This window comes from Pyrus communis, chromosome 5, assembly GCF_963583255.1.
Source record: "Pyrus communis chromosome 5, drPyrComm1.1, whole genome shotgun sequence".
Classification (NCBI taxonomy): Eukaryota; Viridiplantae; Streptophyta; class Magnoliopsida; order Rosales; family Rosaceae; genus Pyrus; species Pyrus communis.
Window position 1 is genome coordinate 2994474 of NC_084807.1, and position 18484 is coordinate 3012957.

The 18484-nt window shown below is 35.1% G+C and overlaps 1 protein-coding gene and 1 non-coding gene across 2 annotated transcripts; both read right to left on the reverse strand.

The window, feature by feature from the left end:
- Window positions 1-113: 113 nt before the first annotated feature.
- Window positions 114-2203, reverse strand: LOC137734799 (trihelix transcription factor ENAP2). The gene is made up of 2 exons (XM_068474082.1): window positions 1240-2203; window positions 114-806 (listed from the first exon to the last, which is right to left on the reverse strand). Exons 1-2 carry the CDS (start codon window positions 1897-1899, stop codon window positions 408-410), a joined length of 1059 nt encoding a protein of 352 aa, XP_068330183.1. The 5' UTR covers window positions 1900-2203; the 3' UTR covers window positions 114-407.
- Window positions 2204-6023: 3820 nt separating this feature from the next.
- Window positions 6024-6097, reverse strand: TRNAN-GUU (transfer RNA asparagine (anticodon GUU)). The gene has a single exon. It is a non-coding gene; the product is annotated as a tRNA-Asn (tRNA).
- Window positions 6098-18484: the final 12387 nt, after the last annotated feature.

The following is an 18484-nucleotide window of genomic DNA, read 5'->3' on the forward strand; positions in this document are numbered from 1 at the left end:
GAATCTTGGACGCATGGTTGGAAACTCAACAACTTATTCACTAAGATACTAGACTACATGCAACGGAAACAACAATGTTAGATAACGAGAATGTGTTTGGCAAACAGCAAATGTGTTTGGCAAACAGCAAGCAACCGATGCACCGTAACCTTCTAGGTCTAAGCACTGATATTACTGGCTGAAAGAGAGAACGTGTAGATTACAATTGAGGTAAGATATGTTATTGTACGACAATAACTACTTCATTCGGATTATATTACATGTTAATCAGTCGACTCTCCCTCACTTTTGCTTCCAAAAGCTCTCCTTTCTCAATATCCAATGCTACATAAATTCTGTACATACATACATATATATATATATATATATTTATATCATACTCTCAAAGTTTAAACACTTTTCCTCAGTTAACTTCTTCCAATTCTCAATGAAGAATCAACCCCTTTGCCAACACCTGCTGCTGCAAACAGCCTTGCAATCTCTAACTGCGTGTTCGCAATAATTTCGGTGCGCTTGAGATCCATTTCTCCTCGCTTCGCCTCTGCCTCGGCTCTCATCCTCTCTATCTCCCTCATTGTATCCATTCTTGCTTGCTCTGATCTTACCACTACTTCTGCTAACCATCTTATGCTCTCTGCTACCTCTACTTCCTCCCGCCTCCGCCGCTTCTTTTTCTCGATTTTTCTCTTCATTCTCTTGGACCTTAGTTTTTCCTTGTCACTATAGAGAGCTGGTGTGCTACTGTCTACCTCCAAAGGGTTCTTGTCTGATGCATGATCTGATAATTTCATCCCCCCTCCATCTTCCTGCAGGTTAAATTAATTCAGCGAGACTTACATTTTACACTCTATTTTTTACATAATTTGAATGCAAATATTGGTTACATCAGTTGGTCAGAACAGTGTGCTGAGAGTTCAATTTCCACAACCCCTTTAGAAAATATGCAATTATATGATTCCTATGGGCCAGTGGCATTATTGTGGGATATATTTGGTTCTAATATCTTAATATACGAGTACTAAAAAATTGAAAACACAATCGTCTTCAACAAAATTTGAATGCTAAAAAACAATAACCTCAAGAAATAAGGCCTGTTTATTTATCTAATCTGAGAAATAAGTGAAAAATCAAATTATCAAAATATAATTAAAGGGAAATGGCTAAAAACAAGAACAAAATTTTAAAAAATAAAAACATAAAAAATATAAAAACAGGGGAGGGGGTGCCATGTAGACTGACCTTGGCCACCCTATGATCAACACCATTGGATCCAAAGGAATTCTGGGCAGTCCCCATGAGTGGAGGAGGAGCAGGAAGTGGTGGTGGCGGCGGTAGTGGCGCTGGAGCCGATGGCTCCAATAGCATCAGAGGATGATTGTTCTGAGGGAGTGGGGGATGCAGTGGTAGTGGTGGCTGCAGCGAGGGAGGAACAGTTGCAGCAGCAGCGGCAGCAGCTGCCGCTGCTGTTGGGGATGGTCCACTGCCACGTAACAAAAGATCAAGCCTAGGATACAGAGGCCAGGATGACCCATCAGCAGTGGCGGATTCAGAACGGTACCGTTTCTTCATGGACTCAATCTTGTTCTTGCACTGAGTCTGGGTCTTGGGAGACTTGGTACAGTTGGCGCGTGATGACACGTGTGTCGCCACATCTTCCCAGTCATGGCCTTTGAGTTTGGCTCTGTTTCTGAGAGCCCATTTGGTCTCATAGGCTTCAAGGAGGGTAGAAACTGCCCCTTCACTCCACTCATCTCTTTTCAGCCTGTCACTGCCGCTGCCGCCGAGAGGAGGCTGTTGAGCAGGTTTTGATCTCGGAGGAGACTCTAATTCCTTGGTGGTTGTGGTGGTGTAATTGTTTGGGAGTAGAGATGTGCTTTCTTGGTTTGTTTCGTTGTCCATCTCTCTCTCTCTCCCCCTCTCTCTTTCTTTCTCTCTCTCTCTCTCCCCAAATGCTTGTACAAATTTTACCCTTTTGTGTAAGCTGCTAACATCTTCCTCCCATCAAACAAGTTTCAGCTCAAGGAATGGTAAAAGGAAAGGAGAACCACTAGCATGTTAGAGAGAAAAAGAAATAGCCAATAAAAAGTAAGAGAGAGAAAGGGGTGAGAACATATAGCACAAGTAGACAAGAGCGTTTATTCATGCACGTAAAATTTTCGATCATAGATGGCTTCTTATAAAGAGTCATTTCTCTTTAACTGTTAATCACCGTCTGACACATACACAAAAATAACTTTATGTAGTTAAAATCGGTAATTGTATCTAAGATCTTGCGTTCGAATCTTACATATATAAAGAGAGAAAAAAGCCAGTGCTGACTAACATTAGAGGGAGATGAGTAGAAAGGGAAGGGAAAGAAGGGGAAAGGCTGAATGTAAGTGGGCAACCAAGTAAAACGGATCACTTTAGTCAAATTAGTTAATGATGGAACCTGTAAACTTTTCCTTTTCACTTTTGGGGGTGGAGTTATGTGATTGTGGGCATGTTTGTTTTATTGTTGTGGTTGGATTGTTTTGGCTGTTAGCGTTGATGTGAAGCCAACCAAGACATCCACTTGGCCTTCAGTAATCCTGAGAGAGTGAGAGAGTGAGAGACAGAGAGACAGAGAGAGGGAGGGAGGGAGGGAGGGAGTGCAGTGGTGGTGATAGTGGTGGTGGTGGGTCAATCACGTGGGTCTGTCACCCACTCCTCCATCCCAATCACCAATTCACCACCCAATATTTTCAACCATCGATCTCCTTCTGCTCCTCCCCACCACCATCCAATATGCTACCGCCATTCAAACATAGCTTCCCCTTTTGTGCCCTCCTAATTTTGGCCTTTGCTTTATTTATGCCCTTTTTTTCTCTATAAACTTTTGGTGGATTCATCACCACTTGAGTAAGTAGTTGTGTTGTGATACCTTTTGGAGCAACGGCTTCGTTCTGCATCTATTTCTATTTGGCACCTCATACTAAATCTGCCCGACCATTGTTGGTGGACCGGTCACTGGTGTGCCACTACCACACCAAGCCATGAAATTAAATTTGTTTGATTTGTTTAATTGTAGAATCGTTCCTTTGAGGGCATGTTTACTTTGACAAAAATAATAGAACGAATGAATCGGAAAAATAATAAAACGAATAAATCTGAACCATCAGTTATACCAAACAGAACCGAAATAAGTAGGTAACTGAAAGTCGGTAAATAAGTCGGCCGGTTCGGTTGGTTTTCGGTTCAAGAAAATTCCACCCCTGCTAACATCTTCCTGAAAACTTTAAACAATTTTATTGTTAACAAATTATTTTGGTTCAATCCTTTTTACCTATATGATTAATTTCTCTTTTGCATATGCATACACACATGCAAAAGAGATTCTTCTCTTATCACTTGTAAGGCACTAATGTCTAGCCTCGGTATATCGACACTAGTTGTATATCTCTCTCGTCCGGTGATTGAAAAAGCAAATTTTTCGTTCTCGATTGAGTCTAGTTTGGTCTTTCATCTAGCCAATGTGGCTAACGATATTTCTACTATTCTGTTCTCTCTTACAATTCAAGTTACAGCCAATCTACGTTTACAACCTCCAACTTGAATAAGGATTCTCAAGGCACATTGGGTAGCAACCTAAATACTGACAAGGTTATACTCGCTTAACTTTTGAATGGTTCTTGGCCAGCAAGCTATTGATGCTCCCTTAACCCTGGAGGCTGGAACACGATTCATACAAAAATATTCTTCTACCATTATGATCATTTAAAAGATATTATTGTGATGAAACAAAATCAAACAATTTAATCATTAATCGCCACATCAAATTATTAAATATGGTTTTAAAAAATGATTTCTCTAGCATTTTCTAGTACTAGCCATCATGCCACAATTCAATTACCAATCAAATTCAGTAATTGGCAAAGGTCAATGCCTGTATTCAAATTGTGCAATGCTTGAGAAAACTATTGGTACGTAATAGAATGCTAATTTTGGTATGTAACAAACTATTATGACAAACCACTAGTACACTATACAATTTTAGGGTACGTTATAGAATACTAATTTGGTACATTACATAATTCCATGGTACGCTACAAAATACTAATTTTAATACATAACAAACTATTGGTACATTATATACTTTCAATTTGGGTATGCTACATAACGTTAATTTTGGTACATTACAAACTACTGGTATGGTATATATTTTCAACATGAGTACAATATAAATAAATAAATAATTTAAAAATTAAAAATAAAAATAAAAATAAAAAAAGAACTTTAGTACGATATAAAATGGTTATTTTGAGGCGTTCCAATATGTTGGAAAGATGAAACGATTATTTTGATACATTTTGAATCCCTGAAAGTGATTGGTTTTATTTTTTTTATTTTTTTAGAAAAGAAATGATAGTAAAATTTCATTACTTGATTACAATTTGAAAGAGTCTACAACAATTACAAGAGTTGTCACATGGGTATAATCTCCAATGATCAAATAAATTGATCTGGAGGTAACTCACAAGTAGAGTTAATAATAACCTCCTAATTGACAACCACAACCACACACGCACCAGTACAAGCATTTACGGTACAAATCTGCCACAAAGACAGCAAACGAAACAACCTTAGCATTTACGGTACAAATCTACCACAAAGACAACAAACGAAACAGATCTATACCGCAATCCATGTAATGTCACTGCCAGAACAAGCAAGTCCACATCAAAACCACCACTTGGCAAAGCGAGACCAGAATGAAAAACCAAGTCAAACAATTGGGGTCACATCATACCACCACTCACAAATTGGCCACATCACTTGCAAGCGAGACATTACCCGTTAGAAGCGGTACAAACAAACCTACACTGAAACTACACGAATTCGAGAAAACGAAATCCTCCAGTAGGCTTGATTTCATCGATTGACCCATCACCACCTGCAACTAGTGCGGTCCGCTGCAACCCACACGCCAAGACCGCCAGAGGAAGGCGTAGCCGCCATTAAACAGTCGAGAAGAGCCACAAAACACGAAAAAGCAAGCAATAGGGGGAGGATCTGAATAACAAACAACCAAAAACACTAACCCAAACCCGCAAATCTAGCTCCAAAACAGGGGAGAAGCCCTGTACGGGAATGAATCTTGAGAAATGAGTCTGAGACCTGCATCATAGCTAGAAAAGTTGGGCGCCGACAAAATAGTGGGGGAGAAAAAGTGTTGGGCAGCACTAAGGACCAGCAAGAAAGTAAGCGTGGTCGTGGAGAGAAAGGGGAGAACGTGAGGGTCTCCACGGTTGCGGAGGAGTGGACGCCGGGGGGAGGGGGCTCGGGGAGGAAGCGAACGATCTTGTACGAGCGTTTGTAAAAGGGGTGTGATATCATACATCCATTTTACTTCTTACACATCCTTCTAATTTTCGTCCGTTAGATCGGATAAATTAAATAAGATCAACGGACAAAAATTAACGAGAAATGTGTGAGAAGTAATTTGAGATGTGTGAATAGCACACCCCTTGTACAAATGAAATTCGGTGAAAGCAAATGTACCTCTGCAATGGCACGTACCAATAGTTGTGATACAATATCATACTTTTATGAAATCAAATTTAATTCTGGGAGTGTTTATATTCATTTTAAAACATAGCAACTATGTACGGATAAATTTAACTTTGCAATAGTACGTATCAATTAGTTGTAATACCATAATTTTAAGTGTGTTTAGTTTCATATTAAGCGTATATATACCAACAAACATACCCAAATAGTAAAAATAAAACTGAACAAATCAACTATAATATCTACGTAATTAAATGTACCAATTACTATTTTGTTCACAAATCAAATGTACCAAACATTAGCAACAAATCCACCGTGCGATAAACTTTCGGCTCCCCGAACAAACAATATCCATGAACGAATCCACACACTACACAAAAACCTCACAATAAAAAACTATGAAGTGTAAACATAGAGATTTGGATTCTAATATGTTTAGAAAATGAGTTGGCATGGAAGTTAAAAACATAAATTAAAAAGTGAAAAACATATTTCGCTAGAAGGAGGGTTCGAACCTCCGACCTTGTGGTTAACAGCCACACGCTCTAACCAACTGAGCTATTCCAGCTTTTTGGTGACATGTTCCAGATTTTATTTTCATATAATGTTATATGTTAATTTTTTGGATCCAGAGAGGATTTGGGTTCAATATATGAGACGTCGAAATTTTGACATTCTTGATCTAATTGTTTAAACACCGATATATCTCATACATCAAAGTGGATCGCTAAAAATCACCAAGGTAAGCAGACCTTGCATTGTGTTTGGTATATGGGTTAGTCTTGTCTCAATCATGAATTAAAATTGCAGAGGAGCTACATTAAAATTAAGAAACTTTAACGAAAAGCTTTCGGTACTGTTCACTTTAACTAAAAACTACATTTTTACACTAAAAAATCAATCATGGTACTATTCACTTTACCCTTTATTTTGTCATTTTCGTTAAAACTCAAAATTTTTAAGACATTTTCATTAGTTTTCCTTTAAAATTATGTTTTTTCTTTCCCAAACATTAAAATTAGGGTAAATTGGAGTAATGATCTCTTAACTAAAAATCAATTATCATTGGTCTCTCAACTCATCAAAACGTGTAGCTATGGTCATTTTTGTCAACTTCGTCAGAATTTTGTCAAACTGAGTTATGTTGAAAATACCATTGTGACAATTAGGTTAAAGTTGAGGAACAATTTCTCTAATTGGATTAGAGTTGAGGAACCATTGGTAATGAGTTTTTAGTTGAGGGACCATAACTGCACGTTTTGATGAGTTGAGGGACCAATAGTAATAGATTTTTAGTTAAGGGACCATTCCTCAAATTGAGTTAAAGTTGAGAAATCGTTGCTACAATGTACTCTTAAAATTATGTTGATGTACAGGTTAATTGTCATTAATTTATGCACGGCAAAGATAAGCATAATGTTGGGTGTTCGCTAAAGACGATTAGAGCCAAGAATTCGACAATAATTATGTACACACCATTGCTTTAAAGCAATCCTATATTCACACATGATCTTAAAAGAAAAAAAACTCTCTCATACAAACTTAAAACAACTTGTATAGTCACCATAAGAGGTAAGATAATACCCCTATGTACAATTAGTGTCGAAGTTAAAATTTTAGCTTAGAAGAGGCTTAAAAGTCTCAATTTGAAACACTTTCTTAATCTTATAAAAATTACTCTCTCGTGTGATGACTAACCGATCACTGTCGTTTGGGTCTGGTGTGATATTATCTTCATCATCCTCTTCCTTAAACTGAAATCCCAAGCCTCTTTGAGTTCCATCCTCTCTCCCTCCTCCTCATAGCTCACAAGAAACGAATTGCATGAACTCCATAGAAGCCACCAACCTCAAATCAAATCCAATAAAAAAAAATTAAAGTAAAAATGTCGGATTGGGGCTCTGAGTCTTCGGAAAAACCTTAAAATAATCATAAACATTGCACTAAACTTTTCTATGTAAAAAAAAAAAAGTCATGATGGGCCTTGGACAATCCTTGTCTCTTTATGGCTCTACCTCTGTATTGAATTAATGTGGTATTAGTTCTAACTACTTAGTACTAAGGTCTAGTAATATTTATCTTCACTTGTAAATAAAAGATCTTATGTCCAAATTTTGTAAATAACAAGTTAGTAATCAATTTCTTCCTCCCTCCCTCCACTCTTTAGCGTAAACATATTGTCGTATAGAAAATTATTAATTGTGTACAAGGGTTTCTTTGGTGTGAGCACACAAATTTAATGTCTAATGAAATAAGTACCCGTGTACTAAGAGAGAGCATAAGACGAATTTGCTCTTAAATCGTATATTGTCAAAAGTAGCACTACGCATCAGTGGGAATTTTTCCAACACTTTCTAGCCTTTTTTATTTTAATTTTTTTTGTTTGGGAGAAAAGTCAAAGAAATAAAATAAGATAACCGAAAGTGCAAAGCCTATATCATCCTGAAGAATTAAAAAAAATGTGCATAATACAACAAGAGAAATTGGTGAGCTTTCAGGACATTGAGTGAGTGACGTATAGTCTAATTGAATTCGAGTAGACTTAAGAAAGAAACTGATCAACTTAATTATACTTAAGACAATGCTGAGGGCAAAGATTAGACTGGCTAATGACAATTATGGGATAAAGTTGGTTCTTATAAAAAAATCTTCACAAATTAAGTACCCGTTAATTTCATGTTCCAATAGATTATTTATTGAAAGGGGTGTGCTATCCACACACCCCTTATTAATTTCTGTTCGTTGATCTTCTTCAATTCATCTGATCTGACGGCCGAAAATTAGAAGAGTGTGTGACAAGTAAAAATGGGTGTATGGATATCACAGCCCTTATTGAAATTAGATATATAGTTCATGTATTCTGACCCACATATGCTTCAACGGTTCAAAAATTGTCCGAAATTATTGATTGCATCATGCCTCATTTTTACAAGGAGTATGATCATCTCCCCTCTTTTTTTCCTCTTCTTCTCTAACCTCTTATTTAAACGGTTACGATGAAGTCACGTTAACACTCTTCTGTTGACCCTTTTATAGAGAGAAAACGATAGTGTGAAAATTGTGAGAGAAAAAAGATGGAAGATGATGAGAATTTAAAGAGAAAATTGGAGGAGAGAGAATCAAACTTTTTAAAAAATAAAAAATAAAAATTGAAGTTTTTGAAAGGTTTCGGAATTCTAGTTATTTTTTTAAAGAAGCAAAATCTTTACAGCTAATGTCCATAAGCTAATTTTGGGCATCAAACTTAATTCTTAATGTGTCTGGTTACATGTGGTGCCGACTTTTGCAAGGTAGACGATTCTGTTTGACTCTTACGTATTAGTTGCCCTCAAGGTTTTGTTTTTTTTGTTTTTTTTTTTCCCCTCAAAAAAGATCCTGAAAAGGTAAACTAACATTTACTTTTTTCGACAAAAATAAATAAAAATAAAAATCAATCTACCATTCTCTTTTACCGATTAAGTTGCAACTTCCGGCATTGCAATTTTAGTTATATCTTTTACCATCCAGACATTGCTACCAGACACTTCAGACCCAATTTGTAGATAAAATTAAAAAATAATAATACAAATTTGATTTGTTTTCTTATGATTAAGAATACGTTTAATTTGCGAAAAACAAATAACGATAGAATGTTGCAGACTTTCGGAAGCAGCACCTACACATACATTCAAACCAGCACCATTTCTCCATGGTAAATGCTCAAGCAGGCAGCTTCTCTATATAAGCTTGCAGTCTAGCACGCATAAATCTCTTTAGAGTCAGAAGAAGAAGATTGAAAACATGATTCATTGTTTGCATCAACTTATAAACAAGTTGAAGATGTTTATTTTTGTTTGTTTCAGTTAAATTTTAGTTATGTTGTCATAATTCCGTTTTTATTTGTTGTTATATAGTAGGGCATTTTGTTGTTTATTTATCTTATAATTAATTAATAAGCAACAAAAGTGCTACTTTGGTTCGTCAACTATTTGAAAGTTTCTATGTTTGATGCAGCCCACCATTCTGGCAACCTAACATTCATTTTTTGTCGATGATGAGTTTGCATTATTGGAGTTTGGTTTAAATTTGAGCCTAACCTAATGAAATGGACTTATGTAAACATGTGTCGTCTTTGTTAGGAGATTTAAGATGCATATATGATCTTTAACTCATGCATATTGTATGTAACGTGGTTTTGTTTCGTAACTCACATGCATATTTTATGTAACATGGTTTTGTTTCCTATATATGGTCCCATATCATTTGGAGTATGTGGGTTCAATTCATAAGAATTGTATTTGTAAGTTGTCCAAAGAGGTGCACAATCGTAGTTAGAACTCTTATATGTTTTACCAACTCCGTAGTGAAAGACAAATTAAAAGCCTCACTCTGTTTTTGGATTTTCTTTTTCACCTTGTCTTTATTGCATGTTTGTAAATAGACACGGCATTTTATAAGATGTTGGAGTAAACTAAATAATTGGAGAGGTGAATAAGTTAGGATTTCACATATCCAATATAATATTTTTACCACATAAAGCTTTTGGACTTTATATTACTTATAAGCCATAAGTGATAATAGAACGGAAGTAAAAAATTGAAATGTGATAGGAGCATATTTATGCGACTTTGTTAGCTTGTTTCTTTGCATTTAGTAAGTTAGTTTCTATTTATTAGAGTGTTTTAAGCCGCTTTCGTGTGTTTGTAGGTCCAAAAGGTAAAGTTGGCAAGAAAGGGCATTTTGGAGCGTTCTAGAGCAGTTTTGGACTTGGAATGGAAAGCACATGCATGGAGCGAGGTGGATGGACGTTTTTGAAGTTCAAATGAGGCTAGGAATGTGCTAAAGAGATGGAGAAACTTATTCAAGACACAGAAGATAAGGAATCAAATAAAAGGAAGGAACATTATCCAAACTAACTTTATCTTATCTTACCTCATCCTAATCCTATTCTACCTAAATTCCAGTTGCAAGGGGAAATTATTTTCAAATTAGGGCACCTAAAAACTTGGTTCTAGAAGCCACACTCTTTTCCTTTCTGCTAGGAACCTGCCGAATATTCTAGTCCTTATCCTCCCTGGTTTCTGCCTTACAATTAACCTTTTCCTTGTGGGATTGGAGTGCCAAATCCTTCTCCAAAACAACTTTTGTGTTGTGCCCTCATCCTATAAATACAATCAAAGGTGCCGCATAATAAAAAATAAAGTAGAAACACACCACACACAAGAGTTGGATTTTCAGAGAATAAACACATAGTGCTGCAGCTTGCAAGGAATAAGAGCTTAGAGCCATGTCTGGCATCCAAGGCCTTTGGATTGTTGCAGCGTTTCTAGGTGTATTATGTCTTTAGTTTTTAGTTCAATGTTTGTTTTCATTTGGTTTTCAGTTATGATAGACATGTGGAACTAATTTCGCTTTAGTTAGAGGTGAATTCAAAGCCATGAACATATGTGTGATATGAATTGATTATATCCAGTTATTGTTTCATAAATCGTGAATGCAATTTACTTATTTGTTTGATTGATAACTTATTCTTGTATGTTGATTAAGGAGGCCTACTTAGTTTGCATGCATGAATTTGATGCTAAAATATAAGAGAATTTCACCTAATAGTTATGAACTTATATTTATAAATAGTGGAAATCACTAGTCATGATTGTGTTAAGTAAATTTCTGGCAGGAGTATCATGCTTTTCATAGTTACGAATGTCATGTCAATGCTTATGATTTTCATAGAACTTAATGATCTTTGATATGTATCTCCATCATGCAGTTCATATAGGGAACTTGATAAGAATAATTTGATTGCGTCGCTGAGTCCAATTCAATGAAGTTAGGAAAATCTGATGGTTAATTTGTGCAGTTCACGATTAACTTGGGGCATTGTCATTCATGGTTTATAGGAATAGTAATTGGAGATCGATTTGTGTTGCATATGTGTCATGTGTGGAGAAGGACCCTCTAGCTAGCCTTTCACCCCCTTCATTCACCCTAATTTAGTATCAATTAGTTTGTTTTCTGCAAGTTACTTAGTTTTAGTTTTAAATTTTGTTCAAACCTGTCCCCCATTAGTGTTTTGAGTCAAGTTAAGTCTAGAATTCATCCAAATCACCCTTTAGTTCCTGTTTTGAGTCAATTTGTTTGTTTTGCGCTGTTTTGAGTCAATCTAGTCAGTTTTGAGTTATTAGAGTCTAATTTGTGTTGATTAGCATCCTTTCTAATTCCCGGCTTAGAACGATCCTTACTTATGTATACTATAATTGTCTAAAAAGGGTTTAATTTGTGTGTTAGTTTTTACCACATCAAAATGGAAGTAAAAAACCGCTAGAAGGAGGGCTTAAACCTCTGATGTTATGGTTAAGGGCCACACACTGTAGCTAACTGAGCTATTCCAGCTTGTTAATGATGTATTCCATATTTTTATTTATATTATTATATTGCAATAAGAATAAGAAATTTACCACAATACTCATTTACTTTTTAATTGATAATGTAAGTGAAAATTCTTCAATGTACTAACGTATGATATGCACTAATATATCAGATGATTAAATTTTGACATTCTCAATTTATTCATTTAAATACCGGTACATCTCATACACTAGTGTATCGTTAAAAATCTTCAAGGCAAGCATAGCTAGAGACGATTAAAGCCAAAAATTCGACAATTCTCAATTTTGACATTTTCAATTTATGTGTTTGCCAAATGACGATTAAAGCCAAAAAGTCAACAATACTTATGCACACCTATTGCTATAAAACAAAAGAAAACTAATAAAAAGGATTTCAAATCTTTGCAATTTAATAAAAAAAAATCATCTACTAATTTTATTTAATGATAAAGATAAAAGAACTATTAAAAAATAAACAACAACAACAACAACATCAAAAAACCCAACTTGCACTAGGCGCATCCCCCTTTTCCACTCTACGTTTTTTTTTTTTTTTTTTCCCATTGTCAGCTACATTAATAGATTCTTTTTTCCCGCTTAGAATAAGAAAAAATCTTCAAATTGAATTACATTCCCCAGTTTTATTTTTGTGTTGTTTTTCAATAGTAGTCAAAATGACGAGAGATTTTTTAATGTGCCCAGAACACAAAGTGGTACACCGCGCGTTTTTATACAAGTTGTGAGATTCTTGTGTTAAAAAATTAATAACATAAAAAATAAAATTTCCCACCATTTACATAATAACACGTGGTATACCATTTATATTACGGGCACAAGAAATAATTTCTCCAAGAAGACACCTAAGCTTAAGAAATTGAATGGAGAGCTACACTTATTATTGTAGGTATGTAAAAAACGTGATGAAATTTTAATTTGGTAAATAAAAACAACTTTTTAAATATAATTATTGAGAACATAATCTTCTCAAGGTTTTGATCTAAAAGATCACTTCTAGGTTCATCGTTTTTTGCTCAAGTGATGCTTTTACAGGACCAAAAAGGATCTAAATTTCAAACCTTATGAAACTGAACAAAAAATTAAACACTATTTATAAAAGTTAACCAATAAGTAGACATTATTCATGAAACTAGACCAATATATAGACATTATTTATGAAACTGGACCAATAAGCAAACATTATTTATGAAACGAAACCAAGAATTAGACATTATTTCCAAAACTAACCCAATAGGTGGAAACTATTTATGAAACTGGACTATACAATATTTATGAAACTGGATTAAGAACTAGACAATATTTATGAAACATGACCAAGAACTAGGCACTATTTATGAAACCGGATCAATAAAGAGACATTATTTATGAAACTGTACCAATTACTATGCACTATATATGAAACATGACCAAGAACTAAGCACTATTTATGAAAGTGGACCAAGAACTAGGCAATGTTTATGAAATTGAACCAATAAATAGTGTAGTAATGTTCAGTTTTATAAATAGTGTTTAGTTTCATAAATTGTGTCTGTGATGGAAGTACAGGGCTCTCGTGACACACCCCGACCGGAGTCGAGACGTGCTAGCCGTCACGTAAGGGTGACGTAGCCAAGTGCGCAACAGAAGTGATAATTATGCGAAAACATGGGTAATAATAATAAAAAATTTAAAAAAAAAAACGAAACTCAAACTTAATTAGACTAGAAATAAATGTGTAAAAGTGAACATAACCAAACACAAGTATTCAAAGCACAGGTATCAACAGTGCAGTTACACAAACAATGTACTAATTATATAAACGAGGAGAAGATCCCTATAGTTGTTTAGTAGATAATCAGAACCGCCGAGAACTCCTCGTGAGCCACTAAGATGTACAACTACCTAGGACCTGGAGGGGTGCAAAACAGACGGGTGAGTGGGTAAAAACAAAATGTTTGAAAACATATTTATCTTTTCTAAACATAATAACCCCTCACTGTAAAACTCGTATAATCTCTAGAAAATAATACTAAGTATATACATACGAATACCAATGCATAAGGCCAGTAAAAACTGAAGTACACCATGTCATAACGTTTCCGCACTAAAAGATGTAAGCCAAGTGAAATCAACATAAAATAATATGCCAGTCGAAGTCACCTAATGTGACATGTACGACTGGACCTATAGCTCATCAATACATGCTAGCACACGAGTCGGACCCACCTATTGTGGTCTGTACGACAGGGCTGGGTGTAACATGTACGCTCAAGTGCTAAGATCATGTGAAGACTGTGAGAATAATCGCGGGTCACCTATTATGGTATGTACGACAGGGCTGGCATCAAACTTGGATCCAAGGTCAGCATGCGGTACGGAAGGTGAACATCACATGAAGGACTGTGTCTTGGCCTTGGGCAGGAGCACTAACACCGAGGTGCAGCAATGATGAGCTCTAAATGCATCTATGCATAACAATGTGCAATGCAACCAATATCATCACATTATACTCACTTGAAGCTCACCTGGGCTTCGCATCATCAAACAATATATACACACGCATGATCCTACTACTTATTAGTTTGGCATTTGCTTTCTATATATGTGTGTGTGTGTGTGTGTGTATCGTGGTTTCCAGAACATTTTTAAAATGATTTATGCTTTAAGTGCCATGTCGAAAATGAGTTACATTTTAAGTATTGCATTATTATAAATCGTGAATTATATCGCTTGATGTTGCGAAGGTCCAGGTAAGCTTCAAGTGAGTATATGCATAGATGCATTATTTTAAGCATTGCACATTGTCATGCATAGATGCATTTAGAGCTCATCATTGTTGCACCCCGGTGTTAGTGCTCCCGCCCGAGGCCAGGGCATAATCTTTCACGTTATGTTGATTTCACTTGGCTTACATCTTTTAGTGTGGAAACGTTATGACATGGCATACTTCAGTTTTTACTGGCCTTGTACATTGGTATTTGTATGTATACACGTAGTATTATTTTTTGAAGGCTATACAGATTTTACAATGAGGGGTTATTATGTTCAAAAAAGATAAATGTGTTTTCAAATGTTTTGTTTTTGCCCATTCACCCTTTTGTTTTGCCCCCTCTAGGTCCTAGGTAGCTGTACATCTTGGTGGCTCACGAGGACTTCTCAGCGATTCTGACGATCTACTAAATAACTGTAGGGAACTTCTCCTTGTTTGTATAATTAGTACTTCGTTTGTCTGACTGCATTGTTGATACCTATGCTCTGAATACTTTTGTTTGGTTATGTTCACTTTTACACACTTATTTCTAGACTAATTAAGTTTGAGTTTTGTTTTTTTTTTTTATTATTACCCATGTTTTCGCATAATTATCACTTCTGTTGCGCACTTGGCTACGTCACCCTCACATGACTGCCAGCACGTCTCGACTCCGGTCAGGGTGTGTCACCGCGAGTCATTTATTTTTTATTTATTTTTATATATATTAAAATTGTGTCATTTTCATTAAAATTTAAGTTCTTTTGTCCTTTTATTAAAATTTAAGGGGTTTTCATTAATATATAGTTATTTTTCATTAAATAATGTTATAGCATAGTTTTTAGTTAAAATAAATTTAGTCCAAACCCTTTTTATGAAAGTTCCCTTTATATCCTATCTTCACACATAATCATAAAAGAAAAAAAGCTTTCCCATACAAACTTAAAACTACTTGTCTAGTCTCACTAAAAGAGGTAAGATAATACCCTCATGTACAATCAATGATGGAGCCATGACTTAAGCCTAGAAGGGTCCAAAATTCTCAATTTGATATGCTTTCCTAATTTTACTCTGCCACATGGTAAGCAACCTACCACCGTTGTTTGGGTCTGGTATGGTGTCATCCACATCATTCTCTTGCATAAACCTAAATTCCATGCCTCTTTAACTTTCTTCCTCTCTCCCTCCTCCTCAAAGCTCACAAGTAATGAATAGCCTAAACTCCATAGGACCCATCAACCTCAAATCAAACCTAATGAAAGAAAGTAAAATAAAAACGTCAGATTGGTGCCTTGGGTCTACAAAAAAATCTTGAAAATCATATGTATTTCACTAAACTTTTATGTGTGGAAAAATGTCAGGATAGGTCTAGGACCATCCTTGTTCCTTCATGGCTCCATCTCTCCAATTAATGTTGTATTAATTGTAGCTACTTAGTAATATAGTCTAGTGTTATTTCTCTTCACTTGTAAGTGAGAGGTCTTTAGGTTCAAATTTTGAAGATGACGAGTTATTAACAAATTTATTCTCCCCTCTCCCCACTCTTTAGTGCAAACATATTGCAAATTTATTCTCCCCTCTCCCCACTCTTTAGTGTAAACATATTGTTGTATAAAAAAAAATAATAATAATAATTGTATGCAAGGGTTTCTTTGGTGTGAGCACACAAATTTAGCATTTAATGGCTTATGAAATAATTACACGTGTACTAAGTGTTACTCTCAAATAAGCGGCACTAGGTAGCACTGTAGGGGTGGTTTTGGTACATTACCGTATCAAAATCTCTGTACCAATTATCATACCAAATATTTGGTATGGTAAAATCTATTACCATTATCGTACCAAATTTTTGGTGTACCTAATAACGGTATACCAAATAGTTTGGTTGGTATGGTATGCCAATGGAAATTGCCACTTTGTTTTACGCCACTTAGTTTGCCCAAAATCTAATATTTTTTAATTAATGTAGAAGTGTAAAAAATATAGAAAAAATATATAAACGCTCGTAATGACAAATTTTACAACTTTCGTGAAGAGCTTAACTTTGAAATTCACCATTATAATTATATAAATCATAGATCAAAATTTAACCGTTGATTGTTGTTTACATTTACGCTTCATTTTTTCTCATCAAATTTTGTTTTTGTTTTTTTTTTTTTTTCAGATTTTCTTTTTTGAAAACATGATCTATTAGAGGATGCAAGAAGATGAACGGTTTGGATCGTTGATATTATGTTCAAAGTTCAATGGTTAGTGAAAATATTGTTTGATGTTTATAAAGTTTCTACAAATTATATGACATCAACTCATATTTCAGTTTTTATTACATTTTTTACACTTCTACAATAATTATTATTAATTTTGCCCTCAAATAATTATATGAATAAAAACATAATATAATATTAATAATATTGGGAAGTACGGTATACCACCAGTACTGGTTTTGGATACCAGCACCATACTGAAACAGTATGGTACGATACAAATACCGTATCATTACTAATTGGTACAAATTTTTTATAATAATTTGGTATGGTATGGTTGGTAGGATGGTTGGTATGGTAATTTAGTAAAAATTTCCACCCCTAGGTAGCAGTGGGAATTTTTATTTTATTTTATTTTTTAAGAAAGAAGAAGATTAAATTAAAGAGAAACCTCAGTGACACCCAAGGCCTTGATAATCATACAAGATAGCATTTTTTGCTTGGGGAGGAACACACCCATCCCAAATATATAAATTAATACAACTATGCCTGAGGGAAGTAATAGCATCCGCTGTTAAGTTTCTCTGTAGACATGATTTTATTCTACTAGCTCAAACGATGAGGCAAGCCGTTTAATGTCCTCAGCAATGGACCTAATTATTTCATTAGCAGCGGGAATTTTTCCAACACTTTTTACCCTTTTATTTGAAGTCTTTTTAGAAGAAAAGTGAAACAAATAAAACCAAGATAACTGTAAGTGAGAAGCCTATATCATCATCAAGAATAAAAAAAAGAAAACCGTTATTAGCATTCTAAAAATTTCAATTTGCACTCCTCATAATTGTATTTTTATTTCTAAATATAGAAAGTTTAAAGTACAAAATGAGAATTTTAGACTGAGAATAATACTTCCTAAAATAATTGTACATAATACCAAAAGAGAAAATTATGCATACTGTCGCCTTGCTTGAACAAGCAAATGCTAATGCTGCTGCATCGGAAAATAAAACCCGAACCCAAATCTGAAAGCCAGGATCTAATTAAAGACGAGGATTTCAACCTCTGAAGTGTTAGTCCGATGAGCAAAAGGAAGTGGAAGAGGTTTTCTACGAGCCAATGAATATTATTTGGTATTCATTAAGAAAATAATGAAGCCCTTCAAAGCAAGGCATAGAAAAGAATCAAGAATGAGCCAGTACCTCACTTACGGCACAGTCCCTTAATTAGAAGTCGATTTACTTGTGATGCAAACTTTAACATTAACTAAGATCTAACTAAGTAACTAACTCTTTCGGTTGGCAGAACCAACAGTAACACGCCTATTACAAATACAACAGTGGCACTTAGAAAATATTTAACTAGTTTAATTGACTGTTTGATACTAATGATACCGTTACTTCGAACAGATGGAGGGATATAGGGTGAGCTTATCGAAATGGTCCCCAAAGCATGGACGTTCTTGATAAAATGACCATTAAATGACATCCTTTCTTTAACGTTCTTTCTATGGGGTTCAAAGATATAATCACACGACATAGCATCGAGTGGCTTGTGATTCAACATTTGCATTCCAAATTAGCTACAGCCTTGCGGCCACAAGTTCGTTTCGCCCTAAGTTACTAATAAATTTAGGTATG